At 36.7% G+C, this 27,126-nt stretch overlaps 2 protein-coding genes across 6 annotated transcripts in view; both read right to left on the bottom strand.

The window, feature by feature from the left end:
* The window catches only part of kst (spectrin beta chain, non-erythrocytic 5 kst), a 32,713-nt gene extending 9,872 nt beyond the window's left edge, over nt 1–22,841 (bottom strand). For 2 of the 4 annotated variants that reach the window (XM_011310271.1, XM_011310270.1), the window contains exons 1-4: nt 16,363–16,942; nt 14,260–14,504; nt 12,852–13,019; nt 108–4,862 (exon numbers count right to left, since the gene is read on the bottom strand). In XM_011310271.1, coding sequence (XP_011308573.1) covers nt 108–4,862; nt 12,852–13,019; nt 14,260–14,504; nt 16,363–16,426 — 5,232 coding nt within the window. In that variant the 5' untranslated portion in view covers nt 16,427–16,942. Of the gene's footprint in view, nt 1–107; nt 4,863–12,851; nt 13,020–14,259; nt 14,505–16,362; nt 16,943–22,460 lie in introns of those variants that run through there. The other 2 variants (XM_011310274.1, XM_011310272.1) reach the window with 2 other exon arrangements.
* A 357-nt stretch (nt 22,842–23,198) lies between these two features.
* On the bottom strand, nt 23,199–26,841 carry LOC105269770 (uncharacterized). Of its 2 annotated transcripts, none has more exons than XM_011310276.1 (4): nt 26,589–26,841; nt 25,971–26,032; nt 24,689–25,850; nt 23,199–24,535 (listed from the first exon to the last, which is right to left on the bottom strand). In XM_011310276.1, exons 2-4 carry the CDS (start codon nt 25,989–25,991, stop codon nt 24,330–24,332), a joined length of 1,389 nt encoding a protein of 462 aa, XP_011308578.1. In that variant the 5' UTR covers nt 25,992–26,032; nt 26,589–26,841; the 3' UTR covers nt 23,199–24,329. The 2 variants fall into 2 exon arrangements, with proteins under 2 accessions (XP_011308578.1, XP_011308579.1); XM_011310277.1 differs by lacking the exon at nt 26,589–26,841 and adding an exon at nt 26,531–26,559.
* Nucleotides 26,842–27,126: the final 285 nt, after the last annotated feature.

The raw sequence follows: 27,126 nt of genomic DNA on the forward strand, positions 1-27,126 counted from the left end.
TAGTGCCCCAACTGTGCAGAAATTTCATTTACTCATATGTCCCACTCTGTGATAAATGTGCGGGAATAGTATTCATTATGAAAATTAAAAAAAAAAAAGAAATTTACCTTTTTCTTTTCTGGATGAATCTGCTCTATCAGTGCCTGTCCTGTCGCCAGAGTTTTATCGATCATCGGTTGATGACCAATAATTTCCGCTTCCAATTTCTTATGCTTCTTGTTGAGAGTTTGAGCCTGATGAAGATTTTGTCCAAGTGTTGTGGACGATGCCTGGGGTAAATGATCCTTGATCCATTGCAACTCAGCATCAAGCTCAAATCCAAATTTGTGAAAACGGAGGCTCTCCTCCAAAGCTCCTCGTCGCTTCCTAGCTGGTTCCTTCAAACTGCGAAACTTCCTCTGCGTAGCTTGACTCGTTTTCAAGATATTTGGTGCATCAAAATGTCCCTCATGCGCCATTTCCTCACCCATTGCCACGAGATCATCGACTTTCTGCTCCCACTGGCACATATCGGTCTCCAAAATCTGATGCTTCTTCAGCAGCTCTTTGCAGCTCCTCAAATCGCTTCCAACTTGTTTGCTCTGCAGAGAGTTTTCAATTTCCTCAAGCTTCAACCTAGCATCTTCCATTGTCCTGTTGTAGCCGTGTTGGGAAGCTGCTTGCCTCAACCTTCTGCCCTTCTCCAGAGAAAGTGCGACCAACTGACTCCACTGGTCATTCAGATCCTTCAACGTATCCCCCACATCATTAGATCGATAATTCTGTTCTGAGATAAGAGCTTTCCCTGCTTTATTGACAGCTCTGAGCTGGCCCTCATTGGCCCTGAGTTCTCTCTCAAAAGCTTCATGCTTTTGCAGTTTTCTCTCCAGATTATTCAAATCCCTGTAACTCTCATCTGACGCCACTTTCATCTTATCACCCAGCCAGTCCCTAAGATCATCAACTTCAGCACAGAATTGTTGATAATTCTCCGATGCTTTCAGCGCTGCTCTTCTTGCCTGCGCCTGATCCCTTACAGCTGCCCTCCGAGAGAGCACCTGATTCCTCTTATCATTGATATAATCCTTATCATAATGATTCTGACCAATTAATCTATCAGCTGTATCACTGAAAGCTTTGAGCCTCTCATCCTGAGCTTGCAGTGTATTCTCAAACTTCTCATGCTGTTTGAGAAGCGCTTCGACATCGTCAAGGGACTCTCCGAGTTTGGTAAATTCAAGAAAGACCTCGTGGGAACTCGTGGTTGCCTCGATCTGATCAGCTTCTCGATTAAATTGCTGCAATTCCAAACACTGACGTAACCACTCCTCTTTGGCATTCCAATCAGACGTCACAGCCTGATAAAGACCGTGTAATTTATCCAATCGTTCACGCACATCATGTAGTCCAGGATTTCTGTGAAGCAATTGATTACCCAGGTCCTCAACTTCTCTAAACTCATCCTCATGTGTTTTTACCTCCTCACCGAGTTCCGTGTGCTGCTTCTGCAATTTTTCAGCAGTTGCTACATCACGAACAGGTTCTTCAGCTTTCATTGATTCCTGAACGTCAGTTGCCCAATTGATAAGACTCTTCGAGCTATTCATAAAGATCTGCTGTCCGACAGCATCTTCCAGCCTCGATCTGCGCTCTTTAGCTTTAGTCTGGACTTTGTGCCACAATTCTTTGATCTCGTTTTGCCTTGCATTGACGTTATTATGCTCATTTGGATAAGATGATTTAACGCTATTAGCAAGAAGATTAACTTTTCGCACTTTTTCCTCCACCGGGGCTAGCTCTCGCTCCAAATGTTGATGCCTGCGTTGAAGTGCTTGAACTGTCTTGAGATCTGGGCCCAACTCAGCTGTATCCAATTGTGTTATTTTCTCAAGCATCCAATCGTGAGCTTCATCACACGTTCGATTGAACAATTCAACGCTGGATGCACCTTCCAGAGACTTTTCCTTTTGTGCCTTCAGCCAGTTGAGGTGATCCCACAGCTGATGAATATGCCTCTGCCTCGCTTTAACTTTATCCAACTGACTGTGCCCCTGTTTTACAAAATCATCGACAGCAGCATCAATAGCTTCAACGCGTTTTCCAGACGCTGAGAGATCTGTCAAGAATTTCTCATACTTCCTCTTGGCAGTCTCAACGTTATCCTTGGAATCATCAGCGCGCAACATCTTTTCTTTATCTTTGATCCATTTTTCAAAATCATCACACTCACGATAGAATCCATAAAGCCTGATAGCATCCTCCAATAATGCATGACGTTTCGTTGATAATTCACAGAGCTCATCGTAAGTGTCATTGATTCTTTTCTGTCTCTTCTCAACGTTATCACTGTCATTGACAGTCTTGCGTTTGATTGGTTTGACCGTTGATTTAATGGACTTAACTCTCCTAACTGGTATCACTTGATTAACCATTTTAGTTTTTTTGACACGCTGCGTAACCCGCACTTTCTCCGGCCTCTTGACTTGCACCTGTATTACTTTAGGTTCAATTTCACGTACATAATTAGCAGGAACGAAGCCATCGGAGCCGTCCGTTTTCCTCACATTCCACCAGTCTGGATTAGTTTTATTAAGGAGAAACATAATTTCACCCTTAACCATGTGCATACCCTGACCACTGAATGGATAAAGACTCTTAACTTGTGGGACTAATCGATCTTCGAGAATAGTTTTGGGCTCGATGCGTTCAATGATTTCATCAACCCACTCGTCCTGGGGCACCAGGCGTACCTCCTTGCTCCATTCTTCCTGCTCGAGCTCAGCCACTGGCTCTGGATCAGCTGAAAGCTCCAGTGCAGATATTCCAGCTTTAATTAACTTATCAGCTTGACTATTGAGAGATTGAACATCGCCCTTGTACGCATTGAGCTCTCCCTCCAAATCTTTGTGCCTCTGGAGTAATGCCTGAGCACTGGGTTCATCCACACCATAATCCTCAGACGTCACCAGTGCCATTTTCTCGTTCATCCACGAGTCAGCCTCATTTGCATCGGCGTAATACTGGAATGCCTCGGCAGCATCGTCCAATTGTTTTTTACGCAGCGCCGCCAATTCCTCGAGTACTTTCCAGTGCTCCTGCAACGATTCAATTCGATTTTGTATCTCCAAAGAGGACGGATGATTATCACCAATCAATTTCTTCCCAGCACTGCACAATTGATCGGATTTTGGTCTGCGCACTTTGATCTCATCCTGCAGTGCCTTGTGTTTTTGTTGCAGCGATATGACAGCTCTTAAATCTTTTGCTGAAATGCCGGCTTTACAAATCCGCTGTTTCTCAACTAGCCACGATTCCTCATCCTCATGATCCTGCAAAAAATGAAAGAAATTCCTAGCGTCCTCCAAACGTGCCTTTCTTTCTTTGCTATTCTCAACAAGATCATCGTAAGTGCTGTTGAGTCTTGCGAGTTTTTGTTGGAGTAACGGTGCCTCTTTGCTCAATGGCTGCGCCAAATGCTGTGCAGCTTGTCTACCAAGTCTACGCTGGGTTTCACCGAGGGCTGTCACCTGGAGCTCCTGGAGGCTGTGCTTCTGGAGAAGATCTTCAACACCCAGGAGATGTGGTCCCACGTCTGTGCTTTGGAAATTCAGCTGGAGCTCCTGAATGGTTGCCAATGTCGTATCAATTTCTCTCATGAGTGACATCAGTGAACAAAGAGCTGACAAATTTGATTTGTGATGATCGAGGAGTGCCAATAGCTCTCTCCATCTCTCTAATACTTCTTGCTCGCGTGATCGCACACGCTCAAGCCCATGATAATTCTCTCTGACGAGTTCCTCCGACATATTCGTCAAATCGTGGAACCTCTCCTCGCGCGCCAGGATATCAGCGCTTATTGCCTCGTGTTTTTTGACGGTGGCATCAACCTGCGCCAAATTGCTTCCATATCGAGGATCCGAGAGCACTTGAATCATCTCTTTCAGATAGCCCTCGCGTAGGACACTTTTCTTTTCAAATTTGTAGTTCAATTGCTCAAGTCTCTCTTGACGCAATAATTCAGTGCGCAGAGCAACTTCACGTCGGTGCTCAGCCCGTTCCAATTCCACCCAATTTCTCTCAATGTCCTGCACCAGTTGTCCCTCCTGAGGTATGAATGCCGGTTGATTGAGCGACTTCAACTGCGTATTAATGTGAAAATATAAGGCTTCAATTTCCGAGCGTTCTTTATACTTTGGTGGTTTCTCAACTGTACGGTACTGCTTGAATCCCAATAATTCACGCTGGATACCCTCCAGTGAATTGGGAAAATTTCGATTCTCCAAGACTGTTATCTTGTGCTTTATCCACTCGAGGAGATTCGCTGTAAGTTTTTCGTAGTGAATCTTCATTTTGTCAGCGTCCATCATTTGTCCAACGATATTGGCTATTCGTTTGCCGGATTTTATTTCATTCTTCATCCGGGCGAAGGTGTGATAGTAGGAGGCGACGTAGGTGATGATTGATTTTTCGTCGGGTCGTGCGGTGTCAACGTCCTCGGCATCCAGCAGTCGTGGTATTCCGAGCTCTGAATTAGCCACGTCGAATGCATAATTGAGATTGTCAATGTGTTTTCCTTGTTGTAGCTCAGACCAGGTGACCAAATCTGGACGGTGAGCGTGGATGAGGGCATTGAAACCCAGACCACTTCGCCAGGATCCTGTGAAGTCTTGGATATTGACATCGGGATATCCATTGGTTTTCCTTTGACACCAGAGCAACAACGCGTCCTTCGCTGATTTTTTTTCACTGCTCTCATTCTCCTCGTCCACATCAATCTCAATCTCCTGTATTTGAAATCGAAGAATAATTGTCCATATCAGTCCAAGTATCAGCCTTGGGTTCCCATCAACGATGTCCTCAGCTCCTATACTCTCCAGTCTCACCTGCAATCCAATCCAATAAAACGACAATTCAATAAACTCCCATCAAATCATCTCGACGTAATTGCAATGTAATTATCACATGAATATTATTCTTATCTCATCGGAACTCGAGAAAATGTGATGAGTCGCCAAAGGCCTTGAGATTCTAATAATAAGGCAGTGAGTAATTCAATCCAACTTGGAGATAAGTTTACAGGAACGAAGAGAGAAGAAAACAAAATAAAAAGAGGAAGAAAAATCATCTTCCTACTTCAGATCCTCAATTTTCACACAATTGAATTAATTAGTCAATCAAAAATACCCAATTAATTAAAAAAAATTAGATTCACAGAAATTAGGATATTCGTGAAGAGATGAGAATGCGCGGGAGTGGGAAAGGGAGATGATTTATAAAATAGAAAAAATTGACAGAGCAATTTTCTCGATGGAGCACATGATCTTTAAAGAAATTAATTTATTTTTTCTCAGTGTACATGAGCAATTTTATCCGTTGGCAGTTGTATTTGCGAAGGCAAGGCGTACCGCAGTCCACAGAAATCTTAGGAATGCCGTTTGATCGGTATATATATAATATATATAGATAATACGCCAACTCTTGAGTTAGATTTTTTTCTTTTTTTCGAATTTTCACTTTTGGAAAATTCGATATATAGTGAATCGGGAAAAATCGGCTTGCCACTCGGACAAAAAGTAAGTTTAAAACCTGCACTTGTAAGACTTAAAAGGACGAAAGGAAAATGAAAATTAATGCTTTTAGGGTATTGAGAGTGATGGTGGGAGATTGGAATTGCGATATGATCCCCTCATCCTCGAATGTCATTATGTCTAAGCTACTGCTTGTCAATGTAGGTCAATAATGCTCATCAGAATTAATGATAACCCGTATCGCATACCACAAACACGATAACAGTCTATTTGAATAACAAATTAATGACATTTCTGGGAAGCATATGCTAAAGCGTGAATTTACCTATTTCATTTACTCTTCGCAGTCAATAGTTTTTCTATTAAGCATGTATATAGCTGGAATATATGACGGATATTTTTTCAACATAAAAATATGTAAATATGTAAAATAAAATGATTTATTAAGTGATTTCACGGCTGTAAATATTGAGAACAGGATGTTTTATTTTTTTTTTTTTAGTGAGTAAATCTTTTTGTTGAAAAGAAGTTTTTTCTCAGAGCATACGGCATAACCATTGACATTCCAAAAGATTCCTAACAGTGAATGCATTTGTCATGTTAAAGAAATCATTCTACCTTCAAAACGACTGGGTAACAATCCGTTACTTCACGTCCAATTCCTTATTTTTTTTATATCCTTCTCTTATTATAAGACCAACACCCATTGCTATCTCAGCTGCATACATTCACGTTGAGAAAGGTGTACCAACTCTTTCGTGTTGTGAATTGAGTGTAAGTCATCCTGGCGATATAGCGGTACTTGTCGTCAATGAATTGCATACCAGATATCATTACCCAAATGCACATTAAACCGTCAATTTCTGTTGGTTTTCGGGGATTCCCCCGGCTACAAAATTCACTCTTTCTAAGTTTTATTTTCTCATTTAAGTAAGGATAGTTTATTGCCACATTCTCTGGGACTTCGCTTGGTTATAAAATCAAGGATAATGTCCACAGTCCTTCTTTAGTTTTTATAATACTTGGATATTTCCAAAATACATCTGCTGACCAGAAAGGGTCAGAAAATTGAAAAAGGAAATATTTCAGGGGGTGGAAATTATATTGCCCTCTCCGAGGCAACTGAGTCTAACTTGTAATACCTCTTCAGTCTCTTGTAGATATTCATTAGAGATATTCTTAGAGATATTCAAAATTAAAATCATTTCTGAAAGTTAACAAATGTATTTGCTTATTTAATACCATAATCCAATAATTTCCAATTCGATGGAATGAATGCATTTTTTATCGAGGTCATTTTTTAGCAAATATTGCGGAATCAAAGAAAGATACCGATATTTTCATGAATACCTTTTTTGTAGCTCTCACTTTTTCCTAGAAAAACTTGTTGTGCAAAAAAATCGCTACGCGCTTTCAATTCCGAGATATCGGCTGAAAACTGCCAATAAAAAAATGTCCCCTTATCTCAGTGTACAGAAGTTTGAAAAAGAATTTTTAATTGCGCTTTGTTAATCTTTTATTAGAATAGTGATTGCATAACAGTTGTTCAGTACAGGTTGACTTACACTCGCCGATCTCTTGGTCGTTTGGTTTATATGGGAATCGCATTCTTGGTGGAATTAGCACGAGTGCATACCGTTCTCGAGTACTCCTACGTGGGTTATACACGTTCACCCGGTTATTGGTATATACATTTTCAACTCCGGTTTTCCACTCAAAGAGTCATCGAACTGCACACTTTCAGCCTCCCAAGAATTTCGTTGTATCAATGACTCGTCAAATTTCCTCTCTTTTTTTGCGATTCATTTTTTCCAAAATTGTGCCGATTTTTACCGATCCCCTAAAAATTCCAAAATATGACACCGCGAGAGAAATTAATCTTGCAAACCAAATGACGTATCAAATCCATAAACATTTTTTATGTAAAAAAAAACGGATAATGTGAATATTTCTGATCGGTTTCGAGAACTCGTTTTTAATATCCCATTTTGCGCAGTATTTCGTGCACCTGACACTCGGCACTGGTTTTATCATGATAAAAATAAGTTGAAACCAAAGTTACTTGAGAGTTATATAGTAGGTAATGACTTATCAACATTTATATACATGCATACCCGATAATATTGCAACGCGGCATTTTACGTGATTTTTCACGTTTCGTGAATTAAAAAACCGCGGAGAAATTTACAAAATTTACAAAATTTACAAATTTTATTTAATTCATTGGAGATAAAATATGAAAAGGGAAAATCATTTGATATAATTCGCTTTCTTGACACTTCGTGCACTGATTACAACTCAATATCCCGATAATTATAAAATATTTCAAATGACAAAACAACTTTATCACTGACGTATCAAATAATACAATCTAATAGGACTGATATTTTCGAGAACTAATATATTTACACTATAGTATTTTTTAAAAATAATTTGAGGGCTAATATTAATATTGAGTAAAATGTAGAGCGGTAGACACAGACTCATGTACTGTGTCTACACTTAATTGAGGAGCGGTAATTTTTTGAGAATGTGTTTATTTGGTAGAATCATCGGTGAGATGATGTCAACACGTGGGGTGCAACGAGACTGACATTACACGAGATACCGTGGATGGAGTACAAGGTTGAAGCCACAGGGAAAAACGGTTAAGGTACTCCCTGGATGTTGTGCATGATTCCAGTCTCTCACATCTCTGAAAGTAGACACCCCGTTAGGACCAGTTTGGTGCAAACAGCCTCTCGCATTATTTTACGAGCTAGAACACGAGGCTTATCTCCATCGAGCTCACATGTCCTCAGCCTACACCATTTTCCCACTGAATTTTATTATTTTCTCCACCAGAACTTCACGTCCCTCTCACCCTCTCACCCTCTCGCCCCTGCACACCCCCTCACCCCCTCAATCAACTCAACCCCCACCAGTTTCCTAATTAAAAATTGATCAAATCAATCATTAATTGCTTTTATTCCAAACGTCAAAGATTGACTCATTCCTCTTATTGACTGATGGATTGCAGTCCTGAATGAAAAATTTAAATGCAATTGATTTTTGGAAGATCTACGATCTCGTCAAATATTTGTCATGAATCTGAAAAACTCGTTATCTTTATTTTATTTATTTTTCTTTTTATTATGATAAACTGGAGTGAAAAGGAATGACGAAAAACGCGGCATAAGACAGTCGTCATTTCCGTTCCATATATGCACATGGGAAAAAAATGTGAAGAAAAAATTTGTATTTATTCGTTCAACAGTTTCTGTGCCATGTAAATATACATAAGTGAATACTTGCGTAATGTGAAGTGGTAAGAATAATATTTTTTTAGGTATTAAATCATACCTTCGAAGGACAACAATACATCAAAGACTTTTATTATCGTTTTCGGAGGAAAGAAAACAGTCATTAAAACATTATTTACCACATGCTCTGTTCAAATGGAGTGATGATGAATCATAGTACGTCATCATCGCATGATAATAATGACATAATCCGTAATTGATTTGCAAAAAATCGAAATTTCAGAAAAATACTTTCGAATTTTAGTGCAAATTATAAATATAGAGTCTAGACATTGAACGAACATTTTTAAAAAATAAATTAGTTTTTTTATCGTGTGGTAATTCGACGCTATTGCATGAGAATTCGTGAGGCGTAAGTAAATTTATTTCTCAATTAGGAAAATGAATCACGCGTTCTTTTATGTGTCAGGATGAGTAGCAGAAATCTGTGGAGTCTAGCGCCACGATGAAGCTTCCCAGTATAATTAGTATGTACTCCAGAAAATAAGGAACAGATTGGGATTATTTACTGAGGAATCCAGTTCAGTAGTGGCCCGGGTAAAAAAAAATTGTAATCGCAATATTTTTTCCAAATTTTCAAAAAATGTTTGGTAAACTTTTCAGAAATTTTTTTTTATGAAAAAAAAATCGGAAAACAAAATAATTTTATTTTTGGGAAAGGTTTTGAAATATTTTTCAAAAATTTGAATAGGAAAATTTTTTTTATAATTTAGATGGCGTATTTTTTGAGAATATTGAAAAATTAAAAAAGTAAGAAAACAACATTGTAATGAAAAAATTTTTACAGTTTTGTTGCCGAATTTTTTTTTTGTTTCAAAAAAAAAAATTTCTGAAAAGTTTTCCAGAAATTTTTTGAAAATTTGAAAAAAATATTTCGATTACAACTTTTTTTATCCGGGGGAGCAATTCAAGTCACTCCACACACATATTTACATTACATTTTCAATAAAATCATTCACTGAAATGATCGTTTAAAAAATCGGAGAAAATTATTTTGCACTAACATGGGAGTTCGATTCAACTCTTTTTATTGATACTCGACATTCCGTTAACGAGAGATAGCAACTGATACTCCTTATCAAAATTACGCACTTAAAATGGATGAAAGGTGCGCAGTACTATTTTTCACTCTGGACTAAAATCGTTGCGGCTAATAAATTAATAATTCACACGCAAACGAGTACGAATTGATAATTTTCTGAGGTTTCGTTTAGGTTTTCTCGGTTCATTTAAGTACTAAACAGCCAGGAGAATTAATTTTTATATATGTAAATGGGTTTTTCCGTTTTATGCGCACCAAATGTCACTGCAGTGGCCAGAGAATGAAAAAAGCAACTTCTCATTTTACGTTCATTGACACCGATTGACGTTTCATTTCCGTTGTCCTGGAGATGCTGTTACACTCGTTCTGTTCTGTCATATATGGTTACACGAGTTTGTAAACGAATTCCTGGTATATTGCTTACTTGTAACAACTTGATGTTTACTATTATTGCGATTTGCAGTCGTGTACGAATTCCATAACGAATTCAACACCTAGACTGATTTCAATATTTTCTATTATTTTTTATTATGAAAATAATGGGTTGGACGTGGAGAAATTTTTTGTGATCTTTCAATTTTTTGGAAATGCCGGGAGTAATCACCGGGACAGAGACGTTCAATTATTAACGAGTCACTGCGCACGCATGAGCATTTATCATTGTCGGTGCCGACAATTATAATTAATCGCACACCTGTTGTAATGGCACAGGAATAAGTTCCGATGGAAATTATCATTCCTCCAATTGGCTATTAAAAGTAAACGTGAATGGAGTTGATCAGAAATTTCAGTTGACTAGAAATTTAATACATCTATTCGAGTTTTTAAATATTAATACTTTCCATTCACAATAATCAAGTCCAACTTTCCCATATTCAATGAAAAAAATTAACCATTTTTTTTCCGCAAATTTTTTATTTTTCTACGGAAAGCTGTGAAAGATTCCGCGGAAGATAGAAAAAAATTCCGTTTGAAAGTTTTCCATCAATGTACCAGCCACTGGCAAAAAATAATTGACAACAAGTCTGATGCCGGGACTGAATGAAGAAATGATGAACGATCATATCAAGCTAAATCCATCGGTTGAAAATAATTTTTCCCCCACGATACGTAACCCGGAAATTCCAAGTGCGACGAAAACTTTCTCAAACCGCAATTACATGAATTAATTTCACCTCAGTCGTAACGCAATTAATAATTGCATTGTCGTTTACTCCGTGAGATTCCTCTGTACATCAGTACGCAATAGCTATTTGACTTAAAAGTGGAATATCCTCACGTAATGCCTCTTATTGAAAATTTTGCCCTTTCACAACGCATGCAGTGAAAAAAAACAAAAATTCCAATGAAAATTCTTACACATCAACGTCGATCTGACGATCTCTCGAATCTTCGAACACCCACTCGGTTACATATCTCTGGTACTGGCCTCAGACTCACGGTCTAGCGAGTTTTGCGCGGTCATTGACCCCAACGCTGCACCAGTTCCATCGGTGCTTTTATCCCTGTGCATATCCATATTTTTTTTTCAATCCTTGCATTTCTTTTCATCTCACCCATATTAACAGGCATCCGCACCTCGCCCACCTTGCTTGCTTGCCACCCCTGACAGTCAAGAAGAATTTATGGAGTATCCAAAATAAAAAGACCAAAAAAATGTCATCATAATAATACCCCGGAGTAAGTCTTCAACTTCATCACTCCATGACCCTTTCAATATTCCAAGAAGCCCCAACATTCCTAATTACTCCAAGACTTCACTCCACGAAATAAAAATTAGACAAATTATATGACATGGCATTTTTTCCGAATCCCTCATGAATCATAATTTTTATGATTGAACTGGGTTTTGGTAGTTTTATATTGATAAGTCTGCTAGAACTCTTACATCATCTATGATGACAAAATGTACAATTATTTTTCCGTACACCTAACGTAATCACCTTGAACACCAGTTATACGTGTAATTCAACGAGTTATATGTACACAATTCCAATGTTGTTCACCTCGATAATTTTATCTTGAATCACTAATAAGGGAAAAGCGAGAGCCATTTTGATGATATGTACCGTTAAAATCCGCATCGCGGAGGTTTGCGGGAGTGAGGGAGATGAAAATAAAAAAAATAAAAAAGATACTTTGGCATAAAGAAAGATGGAGCACTGGTTATTCACTTAGAAGAGTTGTATCAATAGCAGTGAGGTCCTCGTGTGTTATTTAGCACGATATGAATTTATTTCTGTGTTCATCCCATCAAATCGATAAAGAATGTTATGAATATTAAATGACGTGACAGTCCTAGAGAAAACCAGGGGATTGAGATATTTGATTGATTGAAGGGTAATCTCCCACCGATCAATGGAGAGATTATCTCCCAATTTGAAAGTCAGGTCTGAATTCCTGGAGTGTCATATACTATCACCATACGTACAGGACAATCCACGCATTTTTTATTATTTTTCTTCACGGATAATGAAAATTTACAAGAATACAAAAGAAAAATGTAAATGTCGATGGAATTGGAATGGCGGTAAGATTGATGGAGATGGGAAAGAGATGATGAGAAGCAAATCAATGGAATCCGAAGGGAATTAGCAGCATTGCTGTGGTCAATGCTCTGTCTACTCGGACTGATGATTCTGTTGAAGTCACGCTTGAGCTAACATTGTACCTTCATCCAACTATCAGAACCGCATAGTATAATTCCCTCCAGTTATTCGCAATACTCTATAAGCATGGTGTGCATTATGTATAATAATTTAAAGCCCATTATGTCATAAGCCATGAAGCATAGAGGCCATTCATGATGGGTTTACACTCCAGGGGTTTCAGCAGTCTATATTGAAAAAAGTAGACGATTACAACTGGCAACGAGCAACGATTTTTCTCTAGGACAATTCCACGGCAATATCTGGGAGTGTGTCAACCTCGTGTGTGTGTGTGTGTGAGAAAATAAAAAACCTTCGAATGCCAATGATTATTTTTTATTCTCATTATTACCTTTGTGTGGAGGAACGCCAGGGACTTGTTCACGTTCTCGATCTTGTGGACTCGCATGCGTCCATTGTTCGGCTTTGCCAGTCTTTCACCGGATATGATTTCCAAGAGTTTCAGGAGTTTCTTGCCGTCTGCTAGATCTGTGAAAAGATCCTCCACTTCCATTCGTGCCTATGGACAATATTCAAAAAAGTCAACATTAACAAATGCTTCTAAAAAAATTTCTAACCCTGAGTCACACGATAATTCTGCACAATTATCCGGAAAACCTTTCTCAATAATTTATTTAATTTTTTTAATGATTATACTGATAATTGCAATGTTAATTCAACTTTGATTACTTTCGATTGGTGGAAATGTTGAATGATTATTTTAAAATTAAATGAAATTTGAACGATTGCAGAACTTCACTTGCAAGTTAAAATAGGAAATTGATGAATTTATTGCTTACAGAGCTTCCATTCGAAAGAAAAAAAAATACGGATGATTACTAGTTAGTCATGGGTAGAGTAGTAATTACCCCTTATAGAAGATGCACTTCATTTTTGCATTTTTCAGGAAAAAAGATGGTAATCAAACCATTTTAGTGCAGCTATATAATCAATGCTGCCAACCATTTATGGGTGGATTAATTTGCTGTGGAATGTTCATTATAATAATGATACAATTTCGATGAGAGTCGAGAAACTATGGAATTCAAGACTATACAGTCATGACATTAAGGAATCATTCAACGGTACAATATGAAAAATTCAGTGCATGAATTTTCCAAAGTGAAAATATTTCTTGTAATTCAGAAATTGTCTCCCTATCCCCCAGAAAATTATTCTCAAATTACAACTACTTTGAATTGCTTGAAGCTTCAATAAAGAAATAATTTGTCAATAAACAATTCCGTAAAAATGGCAATATATATTTTTTTTGACAGTTTCTAATATTTCAGTTATGGTTTTCAATATTGAGAGAGTGACTGTCTCATCAGGATTCCACGGATGTAAAAAAAATTGAGGATGAGTAAAATGTGGGAGAGGGGGAGGGGATTATCATTGAGTTCTCAGAAGAATGACGATATTTCGTCCCCCGTGAATGGAAGATATAAATGAATATTCAAATGAGATGATAGTATTATACGTGCACAATCGTGCTAAACCTGTCATTTTAAACCTCGAAAAACTCAATGCGATGAAATATGTATGAGGAAAGATAAATTAAAGATAAGATCAGCGTAAAATTGGAGAACATGCTCATAATCTGAGTAATTTTTCACAGCAATTTCATTCAGTCTAGTACTAATTGGCACATGTAAACTGTTAATTAAACTGTATTGATGATTGAAGATGAAGTTTCCTGTGAATTTCCAATGGCTGAAAGTTTTTCTCAATGAGTATGAAGTACTTGAATAAACACAAACCTTGAGTAAGAATGAATTTATCCATTTGGTAAATGTCTTCTTTTGAATGTGCAGACGCTCCTCCTGCAGGGCTTTTATCCTCCCCTGCTCAAACTTGAGCACATCCTCCCTCTGAGTCATTCTCTTTTGTATCGAAGTACCACCTCGGTATCTGTTGATCCGCGACGGTGGATAATCGTCCACCAGGATGTTATTAGTTCGTTGGGGTAGGGCGCGTTGTCCAGCGCCGGGCTCATACTGTGCCCCTGTTTAAATAAACAAATATATGTTTAAACATACTCGAATAATCCACACCCACTTCCTCTCCTTTTCGATAACACAAAAACTAATTCAAACATTACATAAACAACATTTCTCATTTTCAATCGTGGGCTTCACTAACAAAACGTCAAAATCAAAAATTAAAGCTCCAGCAATTTAATTGTATATTTTTTTACGTCAATCCCATAGCTAGAATTCGCCAAAATTGAATAAAGGATTGAGTCTAAAAAGAAAATAGGGGGATATATTAATTTCCCTAGGTACCGTAACGTAAAATTCTAAAAATATCAGAACCGGCTGGATTATCTGGAGATTGTATGATTAAAAGATGAACTGATTTAGTACCTGAGGAAAAACAAGCTGTGAACAACTGGTCGGACTGATGAAAGTTCAACAAACAGTTGAGAAAATAATTCTTACATTTGAGGTAACGGAAATAAACGGCGAAAATTACCGAGACTCCACTTCTCTACTGCACAATAGAAGACTATTTGTTATTTTATTTAATTGTTATTTAATAATGAATTCAATACAGTTGGAGGAAATTATTCGTCTGGTGATCGTGATAAAGGGGGATTAACAGAATCCTGAAAAATCCTGGCATTCATGGATTTCGATAAATCAATATGGAATCATCCGCAATATATCAGCAGTTTTCAATCTAGTATCAAGGAGACCGGAGATAAGAAACTGGTTGAAAGGGGCTTTGATAAAAAAATAAATTCCTCTGATAAAATGAAAAGATGGGAGCAAATCAGCCCCACACAAATCCTTTCAAACTCCATCGATGTTTCACTGCTTTGAATTCACTTGAAGCCATCATTAAAAATTAATTATCCAGTTTAAAGACATCTAGATATCATTAACAGTTTTTCATGCGAATAATTTATGGGTACCATTTGAAAGAATACTCTGGTTTATCAACGATTCTACAATTTATTTAAATCGTACCCTGACCGGTGGGTAAATTTATTGCAATAAAAAATCATTTCGTTGCGGGATTGTCTTTTTTTAAATTATCCATTAATCCAAAAACATTTGAATGAATTGTTTTTCTAGGGTAGAGGATGATTATAACGGGAAAATTAAAAAGGATGAATTTATTGATAACCCTTCCTATTTTCATAATTTCATTTTCATGAAGTAACTGATCGGCAATGAGATGCAAGTGTACGTTTCATAGTGTAAGCTCACACGCGTAAATTCTCCAAGCGTAACGAGTACCGGTCGTGTGTTACGCCCATGTATTCCATTTATATACATATATATGCATATGTAATACTGTACTTTCAGGAAGAAAACGAGCGGCCGACACCTCCGCGTACAATTGACTGAATGAAGACGAAACAGAGTAAGGAACACGTGTTGCTAATTATCGAAGTGTCAAATTGTGCAATTCGATCATTAATACGACAGAAAATTTCGGATTACAATTTTTAATTTGAGCGGACGGTATGCAATAATTTTTTTAATTTCACACTCTTTGAATGTACTGAGCAATTATCATCGAATTTGGTGCAATCAGTTATCACCGCTTCTGTTGCGAAATCAATTAATTCGCAGTAATAGACTTGATTCGCAATCTGTTGTTAAAAATTCCAAAGCCGTGACCTTTGGAGTGCGAATTGTCATTTTTTGAAAGGTGAATGATTTTCTGGAATTATTTTTGGAGTTAGAATCTATAATTTATAACTAACATTCAGATAAAATCCTGGAAATTCATTTTGATTTTCGATTTCGCTTGTCAATCAATAAAATTCTGTTTTCAATTTTAATGTGACGATAAGTGGATTCAATGAAAATGAATTATAACAATTTTAATGTTCTTGTTTGATAACTCACGTGAAGATGGAATTTCGACAACAGAAAGTCTCACAGAATCGTATTCGACGTAGCGATAAGCCATTGGTAAATAATAAAAATGGATATTTTTCCTCTCGAAATCACGACGACTAAAAAAAAAATGGAGTTAAAAAATAATAAATTTGTGCGTGTAAAGTGTCCAAAGATCCATGACTAACTGATGATTGCGGTTTGTTAGCCAGATGCCACTAACACGTCTCTTATCACGAATAAACTAGTGTGAGTGTTCAACGGTGCAAATACATGTCTCTCTTTATTAAGGTGTGTTGTCAGAGCATTCAGGTGATATCCAACGACGTGAAGAAAGATCCGTAAAAAATGAAGGCCACGGTGCGGAAAAAAGTGTGAAAAAAAAAGTTGATGCATCCACAAAAAGACGAATTCACGTGAAATTGATCGTAACAGCGAACAATATTTGCATGTATCATCAGAATGAACAGGAAAAATTTCTCAAATCGATTTTACAACGGTCGACTGACTCGAAATAGCAGAGGTGTAACGAACCACAAATACTGGAAGATGTGAAATCCCTGGATGATCCGGGATATTCTAGAAAATTCCTGATTAAATTCCTTTCACTTATGCTGTCATATTTTTAATAAATAATAAACTGCAAAATGGTGTTTTAAAGAGGGAATTTTTGCTTGGGGATAACTTCTAGTACCTTTTTCATATTGTTGGAGGAAAAAGCATTGGCATTGCGAAGGCTTAGATTACAATAATTGTTGTGGTCAGGATGTTACCACTGGGCAGAGCCCGGAAATACGCTGGTCGATTCGCAGCCATTCGAGTTTTCCATGTGAATGTGAGTGTCCGTTGGAATAAGGTGACATGCCCTGGATGAAATTGGAGATGTCACTCTATCCCTCGGCTCAAAATCCCATTGATTGGTGAAAAAAACATATCCCAGGATGGACATCCTTGCCAGAATATCCTCTCGGATTTGACAAATTTGGAAATCGAATTTTTTAATAAAATAATTTTTTAATTAAATTATTTTTTATTGCGCAATAGACTCATGGGTGATTCAGGGTATTCTGGTGTTATTTGGTTGCCTCGATTACTGTGGAATTTGTTATCGGGTAAATAGAGTTGGCACTTGAATTTTTGGAATATTATCTCTGACACCATCGCTGAATGTGCACAGGTATTTGTTGACCCATGGAGATTAGTCCTGGAATATTGTCATATTATCGTTAGGAATAAATTCTCAGGGTTATATGAGGATGACGACACATTTGTGAAGTTCAAGTTGGAATTATTCAAGAGTGGGAGTGATTTTTAGCAAGTGTTTTGCACTGGAGGAGACATTCGAGGGATTACTCATTCCTCAAATTATGACATCACTCTACGAGCATGTCAATCCGGAATTACGTAATTAAAAATCAATGTCCTCTATTTAATTCAATGACATGAATCATTAAATTTCGATTTGCAGTGAGAACATGATAAATTTATTTTTCCGAGTCTTTTTTTTTGGTCGAATCTCTGAAATTATTTGAAGTCGCGATTTTCAAATCACATCGCGTGCCAGTTGCAGTCATTATTATAATTTTTCCTGAAATCACTTGAATCAGCCCTGAAATTACGCGCAGTTAACTTTATTGCAAAATTACGATGTCGTTTAATCATGGAGTGAGCAACCCCTCGGGACAATTTGTCGGAACTATCAGCATTTTCAATTTCCAGGGAAATGCACTCTGAAATTACGTGCAAATGACAAACGATAATATGAATACCCATTTAACCCTTTAATTCCTCATAAATTCTAGTACGGCCTTTTTTCAAAATATTATCAAATCCCCATTCCATTGAAATCGTAAATTTTTAATGGTGTCAATTTTCTTAAATGTCAAATTATCTTGAGTGGCATTTCAAGAGTAATTGTCAAACTCTATATGAATTCGTTTTTTATTAACAGTTTTCCTTTCTAATCTTTACAATTGCATTTACAATTGTTCTTCATAGCTTACATTGAACCGCGAGAACCTGCGAGACCTTCCAAGTTATGTCTGCTATTCATTGTTGAATGCAATTATATAATTTTCAATAAAAAAAGAAGGAACTTTTGAATAGAATATAGGTGACGCAATTTTCCTTGTGTCTTAAAGATGATCTCAGTTCTCTCCACAATTCCCGGAATTTCCACGACATCGTAATTACACGGAATGACAAATTAATTACAAAATCAGAAAATTTTCCATAATTTTTCTCTGAATTCACCGTGAAAATTCAGATAAATACCGAAATTTTTGTTACGCCTTTTAAAATTCTGGAATTTGTTATAGGTTTATAATTATATTTTATAGGTTTATAATTTTTGCAATTACAAACGGAAAAGAAATTCCTGTTTTTTTCTAACAGCAAATATCAGACATGGTGGATTGTTGAATATTCAACTGTCCAATATATACGTCTCAGCATAATATCCTCCACATTCCATAACATTTCACTTCACGAATTGCAAATAATCATTCGAAATGTACGTGGAAAGTCTGCAATTTCTTGGTTACAAGAAAATGTGTCGAAATGCCCTCAAGAGGCTTGAGATTCCCGCTATTTTCCCACTTCTGCAAAAATGACCAATATCCATAGCGCATTAAATAGTTATTGCTATTATATTCCCATTTTTTATTTTTTTTTATAAATTTATGAGAGAACCTGGATCAGATTGACGTGGAAAAATCGTTTATCAATTTTATTTTTCTCAATTTTTTATAATTTTTTGGGAATTGTAGCGAAAATTCACTGAGAAAATGGAGAAATTCTTCCGTCGAAAGTGAAACTTCGTGAGATATTGAAAATAATAAAACTTCAAAGCAATTTTTTTTTCACGTCAATTTTATCACCCGTTTATCACCCGTTCCTCGGAAATTTTGATTAAAAAAAATTGAAAAATTAGGAGATATCGGTAATAACTGATCAACAAACATTTCATTTCAACATTTCATTTCAATTAATCAACGTATTCATAAATACATTGATTAATATTCGATAGACTTCATGGATATGGAATCGACCAGAAATATTTGTGCCTGATAACAATATCTTTTATCTGATAAAAATAGAATTTTTATCAAAAATAGAGTAGAATGAAAAAAGACATGTGACAGGGTTCATTTGCGAGTAGCTGTGTGAAAGCCAAGTTTCTAAAACTTGACATTCTACTTGCTGGGACGAAACGACCAGTGCATATATGTCCACGTGTGTACTTTCCAATTTGTCGCGATTGCAGTTTTCACAAAAAAAAAAATTCACTGTTGCAATTGACCAACAGATTGGCAGAGAACTTGACAAAATAAATTTCCCGAAATTTCCCACAATCACAAAAAATCGAAGAAATATTGCCTAGAATTTCTCGTGAATTTTTTTTGCCGTCTGAATTTTCAATTGCATAAATGTGATTTTTTTTAATCGATTGACTCGTATTGGAAATGGGTAATGTTGAATTAAACCAATCTCGACTGGAAAAATCAAATACCCAAACATTCGAGCAGAGAAAAATACTCTTTCAAATAACACATAAACTCCCTGTAAAAGATTAAATTTGGTAATCATGGAATATAAAATCCAACAACTTGATTTTAGTGGAATAAGTTTGAGATCCATTTTAGAGATTGAAGAAAATTGAGTTTTCTTGTTAAATGTCCACCCACTTTTCTCAGTAACAGCCAATAAACTAAATGGAGAAGATGGAGAAGAGAGTAAAAAAGATGATGGGAAAAAAGCTAGGTCGTTGGAGTGTCTAAAGGCCGATAGAAAGTATGGTAGTAAACGAGGAAGAAAACGACATCAGCCAAGTGCATTCCTAAGTGCACGCTCACTACTAACAATTTACCATTCCACCGCAACGTCCAATCATTTGAGAGGGAGGTACAAAATTGAATGACCTGTAAAAAAACCATTTAAATACGACCCACAGACATGTCATACCACTCTTTCAAAATCCAACAACTCCACCCAACAATTTTAATTCAATGTAATTAATTTAATTTCGACTCAGCACACATAATATTTGTAATATTTGTAATATTTTTAATATTTATAATATTCGTAATATTTGTAAGTTAACTTTTCATCAATAATTTAACAGCACCTGGATACAAGTACTTTTATGAATTTTCAACCCACAAAATTCTAAAAGCCTTTCAGTGCCAATTTTTTTGAGAAATAATTATTGTTTAGTCTTCAGAATCTAGACCACCAGATTGATGAAAACAGAATAAAAAGGAACGGCATGTAATCTGAACGCGACAGTTTTTTAAAAGAGTTTCTTCACGAAAACGTATTCAATGGGCGTGTGAGTCAGAGAGGTCAGACATTACGTTAAGGCATCTTTTAATTATTATCTCCTTTCCCCGTGATACATTTAAATTTAAAGCAAATTCTTATTCTCCTGTCCCTCGACTCGTGTCTTAAGCCTCGGGTAATAAATCGGATTAATCCGACTGTGTTCCCGATGGCAGAAAAAGAATAATGATAAGGTATCATTAAGCCTGCATGACGTAATCGATCGGTGTTGCTCCCATAAAGATCGTAATAATCTCAGATTCCACATCTTGAGGTTCTTTCAATTTCCATTTTCGGTATCCAAGTGCAAGTGTCTCAAAAAAAACTATTCTATCCACTTTTAGTCCAGCCAAGTTAGACCTTTACCCTTAATTAATTCAACTTCGATTCAATTCGATGAAAAAAAAATTCAATCGACTCCAAAACTCTTTAAAGTCAATAGTTTTTAATTAATTTAGATGTCTGCCGGTTTTAACAATGTTTAAACATTTTTATATGTTGCTCAGTGAATTTTTAGGAATCGATTAGAATTTTTTTCATCAAACAGCTGAATTAATTAACGGTTGCAATATTTTCATCAGCCAGAAGGATAAGACTGTTGCTTCCAATTGAACCATCCGAGAAGAAAATAGTGAGAAAACCCTTTGAAAAAAAAATTGAATCGCTTGAAAATCCCATGAAGTCCGAGTGATGAGAGAATATTCGAGAATGTACCGATTTTCCACGAAAAAGGGCAGGAAGGGCGCCATGTGGTTCCCGAGTAAACGACGGCGTCCTCTCAAGCCCCAAAAAAATGTAAAAAAAAAAAAAAATCAACAGAGAGAAAAGAGAGGCAGAGATGCCAGGACTCTGGCACCCGTTAAATCTCTCTTCCTCTTTCTCATTGCCAGAGAGACTTCCAAGAGAGAACTTTATACCGCTTGGTTTAAAGTAGGGAGGTGCCTCCAGAGCGGTCCAGCAACTCCGTAACGAAAACTTCTCCTTCGTATTCCCATATATTCACTAATACCAACTAAAAATTCACTCACACCGAATTAAAAAAACACGATTGTACGTATTACGAACACATGCGTACCGTACTCGAGTTGAAAGAAAAAAAGCTAAAAGGATCAAGAGAAATGAGGGCCATTGGTGATCAGGGCCTCCACTTTGTATCGAATGGTGAAAATTAAAGAATAAATTTATAACCTACCGCGTGACAATTTTTTATTCATCCACTCATGTAAAATATTGTGGAAATATCAACTTGATATTTTGGACGTTAAAAAAAATTGTTTACATGATTCTTTCCATTGGGAAGTGACACTTGAGAATGTCCTTGAGATTTTAGGGGGGCATTTGAGTGGGTATTGTGGATGAGATTATTTTCAATGGGGTTGCTGGAATTTTTGAGGAATTTTTTTGGAGCTGTCGGTGGAAATGGAATTTACAGCAGTGGGATTTTGGGGGATGCGGTTGTCCCAGGGATTATTGAGGTTCAAATGGTATTTGAAATAATTGGTGATTGCCCTGGTACGTTAGAGTGGAGCCTTTATTTACTGTGGGAAAATGTAAATTGTTTTCGAAGGGATTTCAATGAACGCATTTACCGGGTTATAATCGCAGTATCCCACGTGGTTATTCGCAATTACATTCAACTCATCATCACCGGAATTTATGGACTTTTCAACAATTAATTTTCTCTACACACCACAGAGTGTCTCAGTAACCTACATAAAAAATATTTCACCGACTAACAATACCCTTTTGCCTATTTACTCTTGAAATTCATGATAATTAATACACACCTTCCTCGATTAGTTAAATTTATCCAAAACTGAGGGTTGAGTTCGTTCCAGGTGAAGGTTTTGTCGAGCAACAGTAAAAATACTCCAATCGGAGCAATCACACAGGGAATAGTGAAAAAAATGTGAAAAATATAGTAAGTGGCTTTTGGAGATCGAATAATTCGATGGGAATTCACTATTGGGTATTGGGAAAACTGTTTGTATCACCGTCAACTGTACACTTGAACAACAAACTTGGAGAAAATGACGAGCACCAGTAGAGGCAGTACATCCCGGGCGTGTGGTTTTCACGTTGACTGCGTTCGCGAATAACTAAAAGTTGTTGGGATCGGGACTTGGAGACTTGGCCGTTTCAAACAGCTCTTCGCCACTTCGACATCCTTCCATTCCATATTTCCATCTCTTTTCCCCACACCTCAATACTTCGGTCATTCCTACCTCTTTCCCGCCCGTCGTATCCCCTCCTCCATAATCGCTGTACAACCACTTCAAAAAGTTTTCATCGCACTTCAGGGTGCACTGGACATCTCATGGCAATCGGAGAAGACTTGCGAGAAAATTTTCTCTGTTACCATCAGGTGAGTAGAATGCACTTGGTCATTCTAAAATATTTGGAAAATTTTGGGAAATTCAATTGCTGTTTTAAAAATTTTTGAAAATTTTTTTAAATGCAATTGCTGCTCAAAGGATGGCAGGAAAATTTGTACAATTCGAAAATATGATGTCAGAAATCGAAAATTTTATTTGAAAATCACTTTATTTAATACATGGTTTTTTTCACTTTTTATTTAATACATTTGATGTTAAAATAGTGAACATAAAAATAGTGGTTAGATATTTCATTGATTCCAGATTCAGGAAATATGTCAAGGGGTGTTTTTTGTAACTGATGAAAATCAGGATAAAAAAATATTTCTCGACATTTTCTCTCAAAGAGTTTCTTTACAGTTGTGATATATACTCACATTTCATGGTAAATATTTGGGCTATTCGGGATTGAAAGTCCCTATTTATGACATCTTTCGATTGTCTTACGACGCAGGGTATTGTAATAAACCCATTTACAACAGCAATAATTATTAGCAATCATAACTAAACTTGCCATTATTACGTTTAACTTCTGAGCAACTCCATTAAAGGCAACAATTATCCACTAATTAGGATTGAGCCTCATGTAAGTAAAAATATGTATCTCATACCTCTGACGATGAACTCTAAAAGTCCATGAACAAATCACTACTAATGCCATCAATAAAATCACGAGAGGTAATGAATAATTAACGATGTAACAGTTTCGGTCTTTTAAAGAATACCGAATTTACTCTCAATTCATGAAATAATTAAATTTCTTTAATAATTACTGCGATCAAGAGATTTCAAAGAAATTTTAGGACCGGATTGGAAAAAGTTTCGACAAAAGTATCGATATTTTTCTTTACGCCTAATCGATTTTGAGATATTTACATTATAAAAAATTCACCATTGCGACATGGAATATCATATTTATTATAATCATCTCTGTACTTCTGGCGTTTAGAGAAAATATTGACACGCATTAGGTCGAAAATTTCCTTACCCCCAAAAAATCTTTGAATACTCATTTCTGACGACGATCTCAATCTGTTAAAGCTTCAAATAATCACGAAGGATTTATATTTCAACTGATGAAGCTAGATTGATTCGTTTTTCCATGTTTCGTTATCAATTTCGATAAATTTTACAAGCATTCCGATAATTATCAATACTTGGAGAAAATATCTCTTTTATCTCTCGTATATCTCTCTTTACCATAGAACTAATTTTTTAAAAAAGGGCCTTGAGACATTTTCTCGAATATACTTTGTCGAAATCATTTCAGATAAACCTTCTTTAAGAAATAACACATTTATCTTGGGATTTTTTTTCCTTTGAATCCCCTTTGCAGCCATTCCTCTCTGCTACCCTCAATCGATCCTGTGAAAGTGTCCGTTGCAGGTGTGTTAGATCTGGATACTGAACTGCTACCGGTTCTACTGGAGCACTTGCCTGTCCATAATTTGGAGGACGATAATAAGGATTCGCCCCAGGGAACAATCCTGGAAGAAACCAAAATATAGTGTTTACCTGCGGACTTGGAGATCATATCTTTTTTCATCAAATTGGAAAAATGGAGATGAATGACGACAAAAATATCGATTGTTTGCATTTTCAAAGAATAAATAAGATTTTCATCCATACAAATCAAGTACCTTGAGGAGGAGGTACCACTCCAGAATTGATTCCTCCCCGAGGTGGCTGATACCCGACGGCTTGTCCTCCGTAACTCGACATTGGATTTACGACAGATGGTAGATTTGAGTTCAAAGGATCACTCCTGGATCCTCCTAATTTCACAAATCCTTCCCTGATCTGCAAAGGATTAGTCACCTTCGACAGGGGATTCTGGGGCTCTGAAGACTTTACCTCGATCGGTGTCTTCTTCCCGTTATGATTCTTCAGACGATTTGGCTTATTGGTGGCTGAATCGCTAGATTTATCCTCAAGATTCTGAGAATTTCCATTCGTTGACTTGTTTTGATTCTTCGAGAAGTTTTTTTCAAGCTTCTTCTTCTGGGAGATCTGGGGGTTCTGCTCTGGTGGTTGAATATTTCTGCTCAATTCAACATGGCACGTGAATTTAAGAGCAGCCTGCAGTTCCTGCTGAAGGGTGTGGGCTCTTGGCACGAAAAGACCTTTCTTGGAGAGATGTGGCTTTGGAATACGAACAGAGTCGACCTGTCCCTCGACGATCGAGTTCTGGGCATTACACTGGACCTTCAACTTGTACTGATACCTTTTCGCATTCCTCCCAGTGTCGTACATGAGCAAAAAAGCTCGGAGAGCTCCATTATCGTAAGTAGCCACCTGAAGAAGGAATAAACCAACTCCTGGAATATTTAGGAGTCGTTCGATCCTACGAGGAAATGCGTACTCCAAAAAAAAATCTGTTGAGTGTGGAAGAATCGAATCGCAATGCTCTATGTAAATACCAGAGTGATTCTCCTTGCAGTGTTCACGAATTTCCTGAATAGTTCCTTGGAACTTGCACTTTTCAACCTGGCAGGGCCAAGTTTTCCAGAAGACGTTGTTGGACTCGCTGGAAATGCACTTGACGTCGTCGTCATTATCTTTCATATTATCATTCATCTTTTCTTTGATTGTCTCCAGGTTTGTCATCAACTTCTCAGCTAAGAAATTTCGTGTCTTTGTGTACTTCATCCTGCAGATCGAACATGTTTCGTTGGAGGAATATTGGGCGCAAGAGGAACAGACCAGGTGGCCTGCTTCGCAGAGGTAAATTTCGTTGTTCAATATACGATAACACTTTGTACATTTTAGGTACTCATCCAGGTCTTTGCATATTGTGAGTACCTGATAGGAAAACATTATTACAAGAGGATCAAAATTGGCTATGACCATTGAACGGCTATTTTTGTTATTGAATTTTCGTAATTTTTACAATGAGCAATTATTAATGAGTTTGAATTTTACCTCTTGCTGCAAATCGTTCATTTTGATTTAGTCTTCCACACTGTCAACCGGATGAGGCAAATCTGCGGAATGAAAAAAAAACTTCTAGTTCTCAGAAATTATAAGAAAAAACAAATCCCCACTGGCAGATTATACTGGAATGATGGATGCAATTATATACTGGGTATTTCCATTTCGTATCCCTACTACTGCATTCTATCTGATTATTGTACTATTATCAATTTGATGTCGTCTAAAATTATCTTTTTTATCATATACAATGGGTTCGTGCGGGAAAGATTTTTTATATCACTTCCTCTATTGAGATAATCAATAATCAAATCAATCGGTAAATAAAGCAGCGCCCACTCTGAAACATACAATATCCATTGAAGTACTTTTTTACTGCTTGATTGATATCTGTGAAGTAATCAAATTGATTTAGGTTAAACTTCGATCCTTTCTGAATTAACGAGACACTGATTAATCAGCTAAAAAAATCTATTCGTTGTTTCACATAACAATCATAGGCTATAGTATTGGTTGCATAATCAATAACAATAACTAAAAATTTTGCATACTCTCATGAGAAAAACTTCGATAAGAATTTCAATAATTGATAGCGCAATATTTACTCACGATTTGCTGGATGATTACGATAATTAATACGCAGTAGTGTCTCGACAATTACAGATGAATCAGCACTTGATGCAAATTTCAATGCCCGATGAACTGAAAATTGTGACTGCCAATGATTCACTGATGAACATTAACTTGTGAATATACGATTGACGTTTGTATTCTTGTTCTTGAGTACTGAGCGATAAAATTATGGGAAGACCCGAAAATTATGAATGGATTTCTTCTCAAATCTCACTAGAAATTTCCCGCATACGACGAGTTAAGTCACTAGACAGACTCCAGCGCTTTTCTTAAATATCTGGCGCCAAATTTTAATTGTTTCATTCATTCCAGGACTATTTATGTAAAAAGTACATTCACAGTGCTTACATAGCACATTATTATTAATATTATCTTATATATTATCGTATTATTATTATGATTGACAAAAGAGTTCGCAAGTTTCGAGTAAAAAAAAATTTTTTTAATTGATAAATTTACGGAAAACTCTAGACTAAGTTTTTTTTTATTCAGAAATTAACTTGAAATGTATCTC

Source organism: Fopius arisanus, unplaced genomic scaffold, assembly GCF_000806365.1.
Source record: "Fopius arisanus strain USDA-PBARC FA_bdor unplaced genomic scaffold, ASM80636v1 scaffold00074, whole genome shotgun sequence".
In the NCBI taxonomy this organism is placed as follows: domain Eukaryota; kingdom Metazoa; phylum Arthropoda; class Insecta; order Hymenoptera; family Braconidae; genus Fopius; species Fopius arisanus.